Source organism: Labeo rohita, chromosome 9 (assembly GCF_022985175.1).
Source record: "Labeo rohita strain BAU-BD-2019 chromosome 9, IGBB_LRoh.1.0, whole genome shotgun sequence".
Lineage (NCBI taxonomy): Eukaryota > Metazoa > Chordata > Actinopteri > Cypriniformes > Cyprinidae > Labeo > Labeo rohita.
In genome coordinates this window covers 21,250,565-21,267,266 of record NC_066877.1, presented here as the reverse complement: position 1 = coordinate 21,267,266, position 16,702 = coordinate 21,250,565, and the positions used below count along the sequence as shown (strand labels likewise).

General features: G+C 39.7%; 2 protein-coding genes across 6 annotated transcripts; one reads left to right on the top strand and one right to left on the bottom strand.

Moving 5' to 3' along the window:
• Positions 1–2,721: 2,721 nt before the first annotated feature.
• zic2a (zic family member 2 (odd-paired homolog, Drosophila), a) lies at positions 2,722–8,631 on the bottom strand. 5 transcript variants are annotated; one of them, XM_051118380.1, is made up of 5 exons: positions 8,455–8,631; positions 7,441–7,465; positions 5,601–7,170; positions 4,025–4,188; positions 2,722–3,702 (listed from the first exon to the last, which is right to left on the bottom strand). In XM_051118380.1, the coding sequence occupies exons 3-5, from the start codon at positions 6,577–6,579 to the stop codon at positions 3,508–3,510; spliced, it is 1,338 nt and encodes a 445-aa protein (XP_050974337.1). In that variant the 5' UTR covers positions 6,580–7,170; positions 7,441–7,465; positions 8,455–8,631; the 3' UTR covers positions 2,722–3,507. The 5 variants fall into 5 exon arrangements, with proteins under 5 accessions (XP_050974337.1, XP_050974336.1, XP_050974339.1 ...); XM_051118379.1 differs by lacking the exon at positions 7,441–7,465; XM_051118382.1 differs by lacking the exon at positions 7,441–7,465 and having other exon boundaries at positions 5,601–6,283; positions 8,455–8,630.
• Positions 8,632–11,198: 2,567 nt separating this feature from the next.
• zic5 (zic family member 5 (odd-paired homolog, Drosophila)) lies at positions 11,199–15,504 on the top strand. Its single transcript, XM_051118377.1, has 2 exons — positions 11,199–12,415; positions 13,845–15,504. The coding sequence occupies exons 1-2, from the start codon at positions 11,368–11,370 to the stop codon at positions 14,288–14,290; spliced, it is 1,494 nt and encodes a 497-aa protein (XP_050974334.1). The 5' UTR covers positions 11,199–11,367; the 3' UTR covers positions 14,291–15,504.
• Positions 15,505–16,702: the final 1,198 nt, after the last annotated feature.

Genomic DNA, 16,702 nt, shown 5'->3' with positions numbered 1-16,702 from the left:
TGATCTGCAGACACGTGTTTTTAACTAAAACGGCCGACCTGGTTATTTTGTTTCTGTCCTGTCTTAAAGAGAAAGCTGCTTTGACGGTTTCATCAACATAATGATGTTAATGAAACATTGTTCTATTTATTAGTCTCTAATACTATAACACAAAACACATTTGGCACATACGTCTGATACGTTTTTGTCTTACAGTAATAATAATAATAATAATAATAATGTATCTGGACAAATTCGTACATGCGAATTTAAATAAATATAAAATAATTTAGAATTCATTTTACAGGATAAAACTACTTATTATTAAGACTAATTATACAGGGGTGCAATAAGGCGAAATAATATGATACCAAAACATCTCTCGAATTGTTGATCTCTCCTGGGAAAAAAAATGGTCCAAATTAATTATAACAAAAAGAGAAGCAATAGAATAAAGGTTGGGGAACTTTTATTGGACAGTTATTGCATTCTGTATGTGTGAGAAAACCGGTGGGACTACCACTGTGTGTGTGTGTGTGTGTGTGTGTGTGTGTGTGTGAGTGTGTGTGAGGGAGAGAGAAAGAAAGAGACTGCGCATATATGTCTGCGCATATTTCTGCAGGTGTGGATGAAATCGGCTGGAAAATGAAGGCAGCCATTGCTCTAATCATTGAGAGTGAGGTTATTTCCACCGCCTAGGAACAATTACAGCTCTTGGTTAACATTTTGGTGTTCTTTAGTAACGTTTTTTAATCTTATAAATCTTACATAATATATATTCATTTTTATTATTTTTCCTGAAATGTGAACGGTAATATTTAGAAAGAATAAACAGTATAGTGTTAGCCGGTGTTCTTTTGTAGGTGGCCCCTATCCCTCCGGTCTGTTAAATGGTAAGCTCCGCTGTATGAGCTCTACGAGCGGCAGTTGGCAGCACTCATCAGTGTCATAAATAAAAACAAACAAGAAAAACAAGTCTTTTGAAACATAACTTAAATGCATTTTCAAGCACACAAGGAAAACATTTATTTATTTATTAATATTATTTATTTCTTTAATTAGTATCATTATTATCATCATTATTATTTTATTAATATTAGCCTTTTTATTGTTTCGTATCGTTATGCATATTTGTTTCGTTTATTGTGTAGGATATTCTATAAAACACTGATTTGAATTCACTAACCAAACTCCTTTTCGAATTTTCAGTTGTATGTAGAAGGAATTCAGAAACACTGCGTGTTTAAAAAATAATAAAGTCTGTTTTAAAGTGGAATGTACAGTCTTGAACAGTATTTTCTTCTGTGGGCAGGTTTTTCTACACGGATCAATATCAGAGCAGCATGCGCTGAGAAGGAAACGCCATCCAAGCTCCGCAGGACGCTGACCTTTCACTCTCCCTACAGGTCACACCATCCTCCCCTAAACAGGTCAACACACCAACACACAACTATGTCAAAGTACACCTCAACAGAGAATATATATATATCCAGCGAATAACCAACACAAGCCAATGAGTGTGCGATTCAATCAACAGCCAATAACTCAAGAAAAAGATTGTACCCGGCAGCCCATAGGCAACTGCACATTAATAATCAGTGTTCTGGTGATTTCTGAACCGACCAACTGGCTTCTAGTGGGTGGCTCCGAGTTGTATTTCCTGTGAATAAAATCTGTAGGATATACATAATGTCCATGTGCCCATCTCAAAACACACTGTGGCACCGGGTGGTGATTTTACAGTCAACAACAATAGGAAAAGCGTCTAACAGTCTATCCATTCCCCCAGGCTTTACACACATGAATATTAATCTGATCCTTCAGCGTTTAAAGTTCTACACATTGCACTAGAGCTTGAACACAGATAGTGACACGGATACGATCGCTCTCAAGTACCTCCAGTCTATTAATTACTCATGCTGGAGGATTGTTTTCGTGCTGTCAGTGATATCATCATACACGAAAAATAGCCTGCGACAATATTCCTTGAAGTTGCTGCATAGTGTCAAATGCCCCTGTTAGATTTATTTTATTCCGCTTTTTCATTCTCGCATCTGAAGTTGTTTATGCATCCTCTGAGCGCCGAGAAAAGCACACGAAATTAAATACAAAATTCAGGTTACAATCTAGCAAACAAGTCGCAGAACCTGCCAGTCACCTCTTATTTTGCTGGAAAAAAAAAAAGTTTTTTTTTTCCCCCTAGAGCTTGACAAGAGTGCCAGAGTCAAGTTCAAGTTCACGGCCACTTGATTTCAAACTCTATTTTATCCCAAGAGTGGAAGGAAGGGCGACTGCGGCATTATCCAAAATTAAACACTTGTGTTTTATTAAAAAAATGCAGTACTCGAACAGTGGCGGAAGGGTTTTTATTAATAGTACTGATTATAAAAGTCAGATCAGTTTTCCCGTGAATACATTTTCTGCGTACTGAACTCATCCCTGTGTATTTTTGCGAAGGTTTCCATATAAGTGTTTCTGTTTTTTTTTTTTCTTTTAAAATGCTGAAATACGTCCTTCAGTGCTAGAAACCATTAGTGTTTGAAACGCCGAATTGTGTTTGGAAATATAATTCAAAACTATATACCCAACACTACACAACAGCTGAATGCGTCTTGCTTTCAGACTAATGTGTAAATTCTGGTTTAAAGTCATTTTAGCCTATACAAAAAGAAGGCCTAAAAGTTGTCATAGTTTACCTATATGATCTGTAGATAACATGGAAAGAACACGACGCGTTGTAAAGATTGTACACTTGCACCACGTTTTATTATATCTGTATGCAGTAAATTTTTTATCACAATAATGGAGAAAACACTTCTCAAACTTTGAACAAAAACACATATAACAAAACAACTGCCCCTGTTCAGCCCATAATTGTACATATTTATAGTAAAGAAACATTCTTTATAAATATTGTTTCATCTGTAGCAAGTAAATACCATAATTTAATTACAAATGGATAAATATGGCAGTCGATATTTACAAAAAGAAGGGTGTAGTTACAGATATTTAACGGCACGACATTAATTTGCCCCACAATCTTCCAAATATATTTCACAATTCAAACTTGCAAAGCACAAAACATCACAAGTTAAGCCCAGCAAACTAAGATATACATTCACAAGCAAATATTGTGTCTGTCTTCGTTAAATGTTGACTTTGGCACTCTTTCCAGTTAATAGTTGTTTAGTTTACAATCAGTTTGCCATAATGGGATCACAATATTCATTATGATAATACAACTTTATGGTAATATGTGCACTAAAAAGTCCAGTTAGAGAAATAGCTACCATTGAAGGAACATCTATACACCAAAAAACCGACAAAATCTATTACAACCATTGGGAAAGAGAGCGCGTAGTATGTACAAAAAGAGGACGTTTAGTGCTTTTGCGCACGTTTCTTCTGTCGACGTGGGAATGTGTTAATCCTGCTGGACAAGCGCATAATATAGGAGCGTTCGTTTTGTACAAGCTGTATATGGATCTCCTGGTTTTCTGAAATGATTCCTTCTGGGATGGCACAGTCTTAAACATACCATTCACTGAAATTAGACGATAAACTGCTGTGGTTGTTGGAACTGTGGACCGCTGAGGAAGGCGACAGATTGTTGTTGCTTTGGGTCTCAGTGGAGGGGGACACCAGACCGGGGGGTGTTGAGGACTCATAACCAGAACTTGCCGCTGGCGACGAGTCGGATGCAGATGGGGATGACTCGTGAACCTAAAACACAAAAAAATTAAATAATTAATGATCCTCGGAATGAATCGTGAATATCATGTATTGCTAAAACTGTTCACGTGGAAATTCTAGACAAATCAGTAGTTCGTTCAAATATGACAATGTATGAGTGATAATTTAATGTCGGTTTTAACTTTTTCAATATCCATTAGCTAATGATCTGATATGCATTTTACTATTTACTTTTCACTTTAATTAAATGTAGGCTATGAAAACACGAATTGGCACGAAGCAAACATGTTAGTAACAAAAAATATATAATGTATCTCTGATTCTGTGTTCTAGATGAATCTGGAAGAATTACCTTCATATGCTTTCGAAGAGAGCTGGGGTGAGTGTAGGACTTGTCACACATTTTGCAAAGATACGGTTTGTCTGACGTGTGAACGTGCATGTGCTTCTTTCGGTCACTGCTGTTCGCGAAGCGCCGATCACATCCCTCAAACTCACACTGAAATGGTTTCTCCCCTGAGAAGAAAAACCGTATAAACATTCACACGATTAGTGGTTAAGGTTTAATTCAGCTTTTTAAAAACAGAACAAAAATAGCGCACATTAAACACAGGATAAATCTGCCATCAAGGTACACTTCAAAATATTTTTTATGCAAATATTTTAGGACTAAATTCTAAAAATAAAATCTAATAAATTGCGTAGCATTCTAAATAAACTGAAATGAAATCACTCGACAGGTTATCATGTGCACGTAGTTGTAACACAGAGATTACAACGACACAGGGGGTCACACAACCACATCTACAAATGTGACCAGTGTTGTATATAAAATCTGTTTTTTTTTTTTTTTTTTTTTGCTGATAATTACGTTTGCATTGATTTACATTATAGAACAATTTGTACAAACAAAACAAAATTAAAATAAGGGGGAAAATCAGTCACATAACACCATTTCCTATTTTCAACGTTCAGCTTTTGTCAGCCTCACACAAAACTTCGCCATTTGCTTAGAAATAATCAAAATGCAATTAACACCTTGACAAATAGAAGGCTCAATACCTCCGTGTATTCTAAAGAGGAAATTGCTCAAATGTGCAACCCTGGTAATGGCCTGTCTAACACATAGACTGTCAATGCAATGGAAAGAATAACAATAGGCCCACATATCGCCCATTCCTAAAGTAGGAAATATATTCTTATTTTTATGTCGTCCTGTTTGTGTTGATAATGGTCTGTATTCAATTTGTAATTCATATGTACTTGCATGTGTATACGTGTAGCTGTACGCTCTGTATTTACATTTCGCAATCATTGTTTCTAATTGTGTCATGAATGTAAAGCGTATCACTGTTAGCGTGCGTATATGCATTGTTTCTAATTTTAACAACAATTAAAACAGCCCGTTTCGTGGCCAAAAACATGCACAAACTGGAGTAAATTCAAAATCCTGACGTAGTCACCCGAGTGCTCGAGCATTGGTCCACGCAGACATTAAACCGGTTGGAGAGATTTACGGCTGCTCTGCGCACGCGATGAGCCCTCGAGTCGCCTTTGACCCGTTTAAAGTTTATGAACCACAAACCCTCGACAGTCTCTTACATAATTCAGCACATTGTTGCAAAACATTGCATTTACTCGGAATGAGACCAGGCATTAGCGTTTTCAGCCGCGTTCACTTACACGAATCGTATTCGTGCTTACAAGCATCCGTTTACTTTTAAATATCTAAATCTACTTTAAGCGTCAATCTAAGTATGCGCTCGCAAAGTCTAAAAATACACCAACCTACCATAATCAGCTTATTTTTGTAAGAACCACTATTTGCGATACTATTTTGGGGGTTTGTAAAATAGCCCATTGTAGCTCCAAAACAAACGCAACACTTGCATGTGACAAGCGTACGGAGAAATAAATATCATAATTACCTGTGTGTGTTCTCTTGTGAATCTTCAGGTTTTCTGACCTCGCGAAGACTTTGCCACATCCAGGGAACGGGCAGGGGAAAGGTTTTTCTCCCGTATGCACGCGTATGTGATTGACCAGTTTATATTTGGCTTTAAAAGGCTTGCTTTCCCGGGGACACTCTTCCCAAAAGCAGACGTGGTTGCTCTGTTCGGGTCCTCCAACGTGCTCGACCGAGACGTGGGTGACCAGCTCATGCATGGTGCTGAAAGTTTTATTGCAACTCTTCTTCGGATTGCTGAGCTGCTCCGGATCGATCCACTTACAGATGAGCTCTTGCTTAATACACTGCTGCCTCATGTAGCGAAAGAAGGCACCGGGGTGATGGTGATGCGCTGCCATATTCATCCCCATGTTCATATTCATGGAGCCGTACTGGTTGTGCAGCTGGGCGGCTGAGTAAGGGTCGGTCCTTGGGCTGGAGACCTGGTGGTACTGATCTGACCGCCCGAAAACCTCCCCCGGTAGTCCGAGTCGCATCTGCCCGTTGAGCACATTTGGGGAGCCGTGAGATCCATGCTGCTCGTGGATGCCAGGGAACAGAATGTGGCCTTGGCTGTCTGTGTGAGAGTGATGGAGCGAGCCGGCAGTGGGGCCGAAGAGTGCGTGCTGGCCTCCCGCCGGTGACGATTCCCCGAATCCACGGCTGCGAAAGAGAAAGTCCCGCGTGGAGTTAAACGGCGAGCTAGCATATGATGTGACATGAGCCGCGTGCGCGCCCAGAGCCGCGGCGGGGTAACCGGGCGCTTGGCTCGTGAATGCAGAACTCTGTCCGGGCGAGAGATCGTGGTTCAGTTTGAAGGCGCCCATGTGCGCCGAGTCGACGAAGCTGTTCTGCGCTAAACTCAAGTCTCTGTCCTGCATCTCACTGGAGGAGTGATGATGCCTGGCAAATGTGCCCACTCCCAAACCAGGGAACTGATGCCCAGCGTCCAGTAACATGCTTTTCGTTGAGCAAAACCAATTCTCTTTCAAGCAGTCTTTGCACGGCGCTTCAACAAAACATGTAACAAAACAAAATCGAATGCGCTACAGGAATATTAACTTCCAGATCTGAAAACACGACATGAGGCGACGAAGTTCGATCCGCTCATAGGAAAAAAGCTTTGCGTATTAAGTTAGACTATATTTTTCTTGTGGATAACTTGTTACTCAAAATCCCAAATGCAGCGAAATGAAAAGATTCCTTTGCGCTTTTCCTTTCGAACTGAGCCGATGTCGCTGTTTTCGGATTACACGAAAATACGAGTTATTATCTTACTGAGTCTTCCTTGTTCTTGAAGCATCTCGAATTGGAATGTTTATTTCTTTCGCTTGTCTATGTTTATCTCGGAGGGTCCCTCTTTCTCAGTGGACTGGCACTACCTCCTCTTACGCCCCCTTTAACTGGAGCCCGGTCATTCATTTGACGCGCTCTCATTGGCCGCCGCTCCTCATCAATCCCAGGTGCCCCTCCAATCGAACGCACTCCTTTGGCAACTAATCGCTGATCGCCATCTTCCACCGACAATTACCGCCTACTTTTCGGAGAGCCTTTTCGGGGAATAGGTAGAAGGAGAGCAAAAATACTCGCATTTAATCAGACCGCTTAAAAAAAATCTAAATCATTTGCCACGCGGGCTCATAAGAGTAAATGTAACCCATAATTTTTAGGTGGACATGTAAAACTTAAGGAAACGCCACTATAGTTTACTTAAAATGTGTAGGATATTTATGTTATAACGAAGGCTAATTAGTTACTTTTGCATACTGTAATCCAGCAAACAGACAGGGTTAATGTGAATGAAAAACAAGCTCACAAACCTGCTTCGAGATGCCTTGACTCAGTCTGCAAGTGAGTATGACAACACATTATGTTGCATTAAAACACTAGTTTGCATCCAGTTTGTAGCCTACGTGGACGGGAGCATTTGAATAAAGGACGTGATCATGTTGATGGACACATCAAAACACAAAAACGTGTATTCATATATAACTATAACATTAGCTTACTGAGATATAAAGTACTAAAAATAGATTCAGTGACGTGAAAAACAAGGCAGGAGAGTTGTCGGTAATATACACACATTCGTCATTGCCATCAACATCATCTTTACATTGAATACTTTAATTAATTTATTGCATTAAAAACGCACTAATTCGTAGCTAGCACCAAAACGCTCTGAAAACACACTGTACCAATTTTATTTCCTCTACAACAGAACCAGAAACTGCACATAAGGTTTGAAACACAGTAAATACAACAACATTTGCTATTATCTACATTTTTCCTATCACTATGACTTATTCTTAATCACATAAATATAAATATGCGCACACCAAGTAAAGTAAATATTGTAGCACATCCAGGAACAAAATGAATGTATTTAGATGTGGTTGCATTCCCATGTCAAAAAAGCACAGTATGCTATACCTTTAATTAAAAAAACAAAAACAAAAAACAACACACACACACACACACACACACACACACACACACAGTGACGTCATGGACAGAGAGCCTGGTCTTTCTGCGTGAATAAATCGGGGAATCTGCATTATTTAAAATCAAGTTTAGCGGTATTTTGTGGTTACGGAACAGGCGTATATGCGAGCGTTTCCTATCCCATGTAGCCGACACAGTACACTCGCTGACAATAACTAAGCCGTCCAACTAAAGTTATCCGAGCACATGTGGATGGGGTTACTGCATTACGGATTTCAGGCCAATGTACATAAGCTACTCCAGGGACCATTTCAGATTTAAGGAAAAGTTCTACGTGTAGCATTCAAGCGTTCATTTAAATGTGAACATTCAGTTAAAGGAGGTTTACTTACAATTTCATTGAACCTAAGTCCCATAAAGTCCCGCTCCAACGCTCAACACACTTTGTCTTGTCTTTCCTCTCCTCCGAACGCTTTAAGCTGTAAATAATAGGGCGGAGGATGTATAAAACTTTGGGAATTCTGTGTGCCTCAGCTCAAAGCCATGCTGTTTGAACGTTATGTACCATTCTTCCAAGACTATTTCTACCCTCTCCACAGGAAACACAGGATCTGATCCAAGTTCAAAGTCACGTCTGCCGACCTCTCTAAGAAGTTCTTTATTTCTCCAGAAAACCACAAAAACCTTTCCCCTTTTCAATGGGCAGGGAGAAGAAGAAAGAGAAATTAGACTGAGAGTGCAGTCGGCCTGGAACACATAGCCGCAGTTTTTGTTCTTCTTTTCTCATGTAGCAAGGAAGGGAAAAAGTTCGGAAGGGCTAAAACCAAACACACACGAGCACACAAGGGAAAGCAACTTTGACTTATTATTAAAAAGAAAAATGCGTTACTACCTAGATATTAACCTTGATTTTTATTTTCTCTATATGTGAAAGCAGAAAATCCTAACCTTTAAATGACAATACATGAAGGATCATACCCCTATGAATTATGGTTTTCCATTAATGTGTAAGGCTCTTGGACAAAGCGACAAGGCTTTTCTTTTAAGTATGACATTATCAATATGGTGACGCATTATTGGTTACTTTTAGTGACCTTGGGTATTTTAAGGGTGTTTGACCTTCGACCCGTGGAACCCACATATGCTACCCTTTGAACTTATTAAGAAATCCCCTCTGTTCAAAGGTTGTAATAAAACAAGTGCTGGCCTTTTCCCTCCGCTACGTCGTTTAATAAATAACAGCCATCGAAAATTCACATTCACTCACAAGCTTGTTTTAAACATTTATTATTTATGACATTCTCATCATTAACTTTTATTTTAAGTGTAGCCTACTCAGCAATCAATACGACTGAATTATTTTGAAAGACATTCTTGAATACGGTCTGTTCCTCCGACACGATTCAGAGGTAAACGCTGGGATGTCGTAAATCTCAATTAGAATGCATAGATTGTAATGCTTCTGTCACATTAACCGGCATACATCGTGGTTCCATTCATTCTAAATTAAGACCCTTGACAAAGCTGACAGGCATGATAGCTTATCACAACACTTTCAGTTACTACAGGTGCAGCTTATAGGGTAGGACAGATAAACGTGCTTTATAAACATAAAAATAACAAAATCTTAAAAATGCTTTTTTTAAAGGTTTCATAAATTTGGGTGTGCTGTCTTAACAGAAATGTCTGACCGATAATGTTGACAAATGTTTCACATTTATTAAGAATGTTTAAAAATATATTTTTTAGTATTGTAAAAAGGCATTTTACTTCAAAATTGTACGCAGAATTGTTTGTAATTATTTTTTTTATTATTGTTAAGACTTAAGGGTTGGCTTGTTTAACCTTCTGCTGTACTTTGGTAATTTTTGAAATAATTATTTGGAATATGGTAACAACTGCCCTGAAGCATTTTAAAAGATGTCTTTGAATTAAGACATATTAAATCAATGGCATACACTTCCTGCTGAGTTCAACATGGACTCTAAAAGGGCGTGGAAGTGTATCATGACACACACGTACAGCACACACAAACAAACAGGAGATGAAATTATGTGATTTTTTAAAAAATATTATTCTTAAAAAAAAAAAAAAAAAAAAAAAAAAAAAACTCTTTGGGTAAAAGAATGGATTTTTTAAATATATATAATTATGAAGAATCACACCACCGAACGCTTTTTAGGGACATTATTGACAGACGTTTTTTTCTAAAGCATATGTCAAGGGGCGCTTCTTCTCTTCTGTATTTTCTGCACAGCTATCTCAGTTTCTGACAGCGCCCAGTGGACCGAAGATCTATAGTGTTTAAAATTGCGTTTTTATTCACAGATAACCTATACATTACAATATAATAAATTTATTGCATTTAAATGTAATGTTTAATTGTTAAAAATTGCATGATAATGTTGATTTTATAAAATTATATTACAATGAACTCGTCTGGACAAAGCCGGTTACTAGACTAAATTTCATGAACGTAACCTCTTGCAGTTTGTTTATTAGGGCGTAAACCCCTGTCGTTTGTTTGGTTTAATAAAAATCACATGTAAGAATGTTTAATGTATCTAATAATTTAGTTTTACCTAAATACATGCATTGCAATAATTAGAAACAAGTAAGTTTAGTATAGCATGCGTGTGTTTGTATTTAGATGTTTTCTTTAATTTTATTTTAATTACCCCCATTTTATCCTTAGTCTGTACTTGTCAACATAATAAAACGGATTTATTTGAAAAAAGAATTTTTTTTTTTTTTTTGGTAGATTCATGCTTGACATTGTTTTATTTATTTAATTTATTTGAATTTATAAATGTAATTCAAACGGTGCGTGGGGGTGTTGCACAATATGCTCCGCGTGTGTAGTGTCACTGTTTTGTGCAAAGAGAAAAACAACATCCTTCCACGTGTGTGTGTGTGTGTGTGTGTGTGTGTCTCGGTAAACAGATTTGCCTGTAACTTTGTGAGCACAACTTTCTGGAGTGAACAGTGATGAAGAGAGTGAGGGGGCGGAACCCCGCTGAGCCTCTGCGCTGAAAGACAGCCAATCGCTTCGTTCTCTTAACTGCCAGTCACCGAAATCTGTCCAATACCCGCAGTGCCATTTCTAAACTCTATTCCCCACTGTGTCCTCCAACTGTTGTATGTTCTGCCAATCGCTTGAGGACAGAGTGGGAAAAGGAGCAAGCAGAGTTAGAGGCAGGACAAAAGAAGTTCTATAGACGGCCATATACATATATTTTAATGGTTTCAGAAGGCCCGTAGTTGGCGAAAACAATAGCGGTGAGCGTGGACATGACAGCGTAGTGATGGAGCCCCCTTTAAGCAAGAGGAATTCGGCGATAAGATTAGCGGATTTGGCATCGACTCAAGCCCTTCCTCATCAGAATATGACAGGCTTCCCGGGGATAGGGGGGCATCACCCGCACTCCCACCATGCCCACCTCCACCCTGGGGAGATGGGCAACGACCCCGGAGTGGCTCTCACTCCATTTGGACCCGAGCACATGGCACAGACCAATGCTCTCAAACTTAGTCCCTCTCAGCCTGTTCAAAGCCATCCCGAAGCCCAGACCGCGGCATCTTTCACGTCTTCTCAGACCACAGTTGGTTTCCCCGTGGCTCACCCCCACACAGGCTACACCACCAGCAGGGACTTCATCCTCAGGAGAGAGCTCTCAGCCTCTGCTATGCATGCACTTGGCGACCAGCATAGTTCCGCCTCCTCCCCTCATCACCATGGCATGTTCATTTCCCCAACAGGTGCTTATGGGCACGCGGAAGGTGGTGCCCATCCACTTTTCTCTGGACTGCACGAGCAAGCGGCCCCAGGTGCCCACCACCACCACCATGCCCTCAACGGGCAGATGCGGCTGGGTCTACCGGGGGACATCTACGGCAGGCCAGAGCACTTCGGCCACAGGCCCGAGCACTATGGATCTTCTTCTCTGCACAGCTACAACTCCATGAACTTAAATGTGAACCTCGCCACGGCTCCTCACGGAGCCACTGGGGCGTTTTTGCGATACATGCGGCAGCCTATCAAGCAAGAGCTCATCTGCAAGTGGATTGACCAGGAGCAGACGTCCAAGAAGCCCTGCTCCAAAACTTTCAGCACCATGCACGAGCTCGTCAACCATGTCACGGTGGAGCACGTCGGGGGACCGGAGCAGAGCAGTCACGTCTGCTTCTGGGAAGAGTGTCCGCGTGAGGGAAAGGCGTTTAAAGCCAAGTACAAACTCATCAATCACATCCGCGTGCACACGGGCGAGAAGCCGTTCCCGTGCCCTTTTCCCGGCTGTGGCAAAGTATTCGCGCGCTCGGAAAATCTCAAGATTCACAAGAGGACGCACACAGGTTAGTCACAAGTCAACAAATTCTTGGAAAAAAACGTAAGTTGTCTTCATAGCTGTCTGTTATTGAACGTGTTTGCGCTACTTGGCAGATAATCGAATGTTCGTGATATGTAGCAACGTTAGTTACTACGAGGGAACAAAATCACTTTTTGGTCCCCCCTCCTCATGCACAAAAATCCCCCATTCATACAGAACCAGGGTTAAGGAGGTTGTTTGTTTACACTGCCTATTTGCCAAGCAAAAGTATCCCTTGGTGTTGCTAAGCGTCTCGAACTTACTTTGAAAATACAATAAGAGATCAATGTACATATTGTTGCTGCCTGTACAGCCTGAGCAGACCAGTGTTTTTGCGTTTTTTTCTTTAATGCATGCGATTTTTTTATCAAGCAGACATGCCAGAACGTTAGGTGAAGAGATCAGGCTTCAATTGCATTTCAGTGCTTCTTGTTTTAATAATAACAAATTGTTTTGTTAGGCTGCAGGTAAAATAGTAACACGAAGTTTTCGGCACGTGTTTGTCTCCTTTAAAGCCACAGGGAGTTACAAACAGTGTCTGAATAGATCCATGCTAATGTAAATAAAGAGAATGGGGCAGCCATGGGGCATTTACTACATTCTAATTAAAACTATGTTGATATTTTTACAGAGCAAAGAAGGCCTCTACTTATGATGTTCCTCTCGTGTATTCTAACAAAATGATATGCGTGTGTGCTGTGCATGATATTAAACTAGATGTTTAATATTACGGTATTTAGTAGATGTAAGGCTCTTCCTCCAGTTACTAAAATATGCACTCACGTGACAGTTTGTCAATACTAGTTGTTAAGAAGTTGCAGGTATTGTGTAGGTTATTTTACTGTATAACTCTTTCATGTTGTGCTCCCAACACGTGCTGACGTAAATTGCGACCTAAATATGTAGGCTAGCGTGTCAAACCCACCTTTATATTGGTCGTAACATGGTGGTATCTTAAATCATTATTGAATATGTGTAAAAGTCACCTACGGTATTTCGTGTAACGTATTTTGACGTGATTTGGATATCTTGTAAAGCCGGGTCAGTTCTTTTACTCCAGGCAATCTGATACATATGGCGGGCCGAAATGTTTTCAGTAGTTGACTAGTTGCATATCCAGTAAAAATAATAATAAAAAAGAGTTTGGGCAAGCTTCAGTCAGAGAAAATGAGAGCATTTACAGAGTGGTTGCATAAGTCATGTGGTGCGCCTGAACATTCCATATGTAATAGCAGAAAATAAGTACTGTGGGGTTACAGTGATAATGTTGTGATTTTCAAAACGAGACCATCCATTACTAGTGCTTGCTGAGAATAGATCATCCATTAGCTATTATTTTCTTGAAAACAAGAAAATGTAAAGTATGTATGGGTGATTTTTTATATATCTAATTGCTGTTTTTTCTCCTTTGCCAGGTGAGAAGCCGTTCAAATGTGAGTTTGATGGCTGTGACAGGAAATTCGCCAACAGCAGTGACAGGAAGAAACACTCTCACGTCCACACCAGTGATAAGCCTTACTTCTGTAAAGTGAGGGGTTGTGACAAGTCGTACACACACCCGAGCTCTCTGCGCAAACACATGAAGGTTCACTGCAAGTCTCCTCCGCCCCCTTCCGCCAACACGGGCTCCTCTTACCATCCCTCGTCCACGACGATCGGTGATGCCCTCTCACCAAACCTGGAGCCCCACAGGAACCGTTCGTCGAACCTTTCGCCTCAGGTGACCAACCTAAACGAATGGTACGTGTGCCAAGGGAGTGCTGGACCAAACAATCTACACACCCCCTCCAGCGATGTGCCAACGTCGGAATCCGACGACGAGGACTCTTACAGACACACAGATCCAAGGGCAATGCTCTGATGTGAACAGCAAGGAATACATTCATTATAAATGGTCCACATAAAAAAAAATCAAAAAAAAAAAAAAAAAAAAAAATCATAAAATTCAAGTGTTGCAATTCGAAGAAGTGGAACACCTATGGATGTCAGTGGGTGAAGAGATTTTGCCTCCCAGTTTGCCCTTAAAACATGCTCAGAGCATTGATGCAATTTATGTTTCATACGATAAGCAGTTGTAACTTGCCACAAAAATATCAGTCATGGAAAAAATCGACTTGTACATTTTTTTAAGATTTCACCTGACTTGTCAAAATCAAATATGAGCTCAAAAGATTTGTCATTTATGTTTAGGCTGTTTTTTTTTTTATTACACCCCTTCGTTGCACAGAAATCTTTTATAGAGAATCGTTTTACACGTTAAATGTCTGAGGGGCAAAAATTGCAGTGACAATAATTTTAAGTTTTTACTTGTATATTGTCAGTGTCAAAAAATGAATGGGTGGAGTCTTTGTTAAAGTTTATACAATAACTGTGGTCAGGACGGTTTTTGTGATATTTAAAATATTTAAACCTATATTTTATGCAAAATCAATGTAACTCTGATTAAAGAGTACGAAATATGTCCACTGAGACCCTAAATAATGTATCATTGACAGGCCTATCCCTGACTGATTTGTAAATAGTATATGGTATTGATGCTTGTGAATGTTTTCGTAGCGTCTCAACAAGTTTTGTACATTGTAATTTATTTGCTGGTATTAATGTTGGTCTGGAAGTACAGATACACCAAAGAATAATATAATTTTGGTGAAAAGAAGTGATGCTTTTTATCGTGTTCTGTAAAAAAGGTCTTACTTGAATAGGCTGTATAATGTGAAGAATCTTTCGCATGAACCGTGTAGTAACTCTTTCTGTTGAGGTGCATGATGGTGTTGATGGAAAAAAACGTAAGAAGGTCGTGAAGAAATGTGATGTTTGTGTATAGATATATGGAAAACTTGAATAAAAGGCAGGACGTGTAAATATGGTCTTTTCAGTAAAAAGGGCCTTGATTCATTCTTTAATCAGTGTGCGTATTTCATTCAAAAAAATACAGCAGATTTCCAAGTTATGATTTAAACTAACGAGTAACACTGTTGCGGTAAGAGGTAATGCTTAATTTTCTCTTAAACTTGGGAAAGTGAAGCTAACCAAACAAAATAGCAAAGTTTTACAAAACATTTTCTTTCTTGATGTTCCCCTAAAAAAAAAAAAAAAAAAAAAAAAAAAAAATCTTTGGCCATTCAGTGTCATTTCAAAAGGGAACCATCACTTAACTAATAGTGCACGTTATGAAAAGTAGAATAGCACAAAGCCATCAATGCATGAATCATTCATGGGAATATAAGACATAAAAGCTGCCTGACAATAAGAAGAAAGTTGTATGGAGAATATGAAACAAAGTCTCCCGTCTTATTTCCTTCATTAAAACGCACAATAACAGTTTCAAAGTGCCCTCTGTCCCAGACTATACACTCAGAATTGACCAGCGCAAGTCCTGCACCACTTCAAAGAGCTCCACAACAGAACGGAAGACTGCACGGTGCGTTAGGATTTCTATGGGTCCCATTTGAATATTTATGGTAGAAAAACTACTAACTGCCGCTAAATGGTCAATCATCAAAGCTGAAACCTCTCCCACGAACCGTCTTGTCCCGTAAAATCGGCGTGCTCGACATTTTATATCAGCGCAAAAACAGACAAGTAGGCACATCCTGGACGTTTCATATGGCGGGTGGAAAATTCGTGTTAAGAAAGTTCTAAAACGCCTCCTAAGAAAGTCTGATTTTTATTTCCATGCTAATGAACATCACGCTAACCCCCAAGGAATAAAGCACACAAGTTGGTGAGTCGTTTGAGATTGTAAATCTAGCGTTTTGTGTCAGTGAAACGCCCCATAAATAGTGTGAAGTTCAAGGGCGCTTCATAAAGCGCGCGTGTGTTTACCGGGCACTGGAAAAAGGCCACTTCAATTGGAAACACTCTATTAAGATACAGTCGCGCTGACCTTTAGTTTCATGCTACGTTAGAGCAGTCAATTCGCTCTTCATCGGAATCGCTCATATTTTTGTTCCCAAATCTTTAAAATCCCTCGCGCGCATTAACGTTTAATTCGGAAATAAGCGCGCGCTCTGCCCATCTTTTGTCCACGAACTATTATTTGCTCAAGGAAAGAATGATCTTCTATTTATTTAAAACAAGTGCCCTTTGAATAGTGCAAAATAAACACGGTGAAAAATAACCAAAGAGATAGTCCCCTCGGACTGAAAAGGGGGGACTTCATAAAAGCTGCAGCAGTCACAGCTGAATGGGAGACGCTTTGAAGTAGAACTTATTATCTGAGGAATACTTTTCGGTCGTCCTAACGACGCTATTGAATCGAAAAGCTACCCCC

Excerpts from the sequence above, each read along its gene's own strand:
- zic5 (XM_051118377.1), top strand. The coding sequence starts at position 11,368 with ATGGAGCCCCCTTTAAGCAAGAGGAATTCGGCGATAAGATTAGCGGAT. Across the intron at positions 12,416-13,844 it reads TCACAAGAGGACGCACACAG|GTGAGAAGCCGTTCAAATGT; the intron begins GTTAGTCACAAG and ends CTCCTTTGCCAG.
- zic2a (XM_051118380.1), bottom strand. The coding sequence starts at position 6,579 with ATGTTACTGGACGCTGGGCATCAGTTCCCTGGTTTGGGAGTGGGCACA. Across the intron at positions 4,189-5,600 it reads TCACAAGAGAACACACACAG|GGGAGAAACCATTTCAGTGT; the intron begins GTAATTATGATA and ends TTTTCTTCTCAG. Across the intron at positions 3,703-4,024 it reads CTCTTCGAAAGCATATGAAG|GTTCACGAGTCATCCCCATC; the intron begins GTAATTCTTCCA and ends TTTGTGTTTTAG.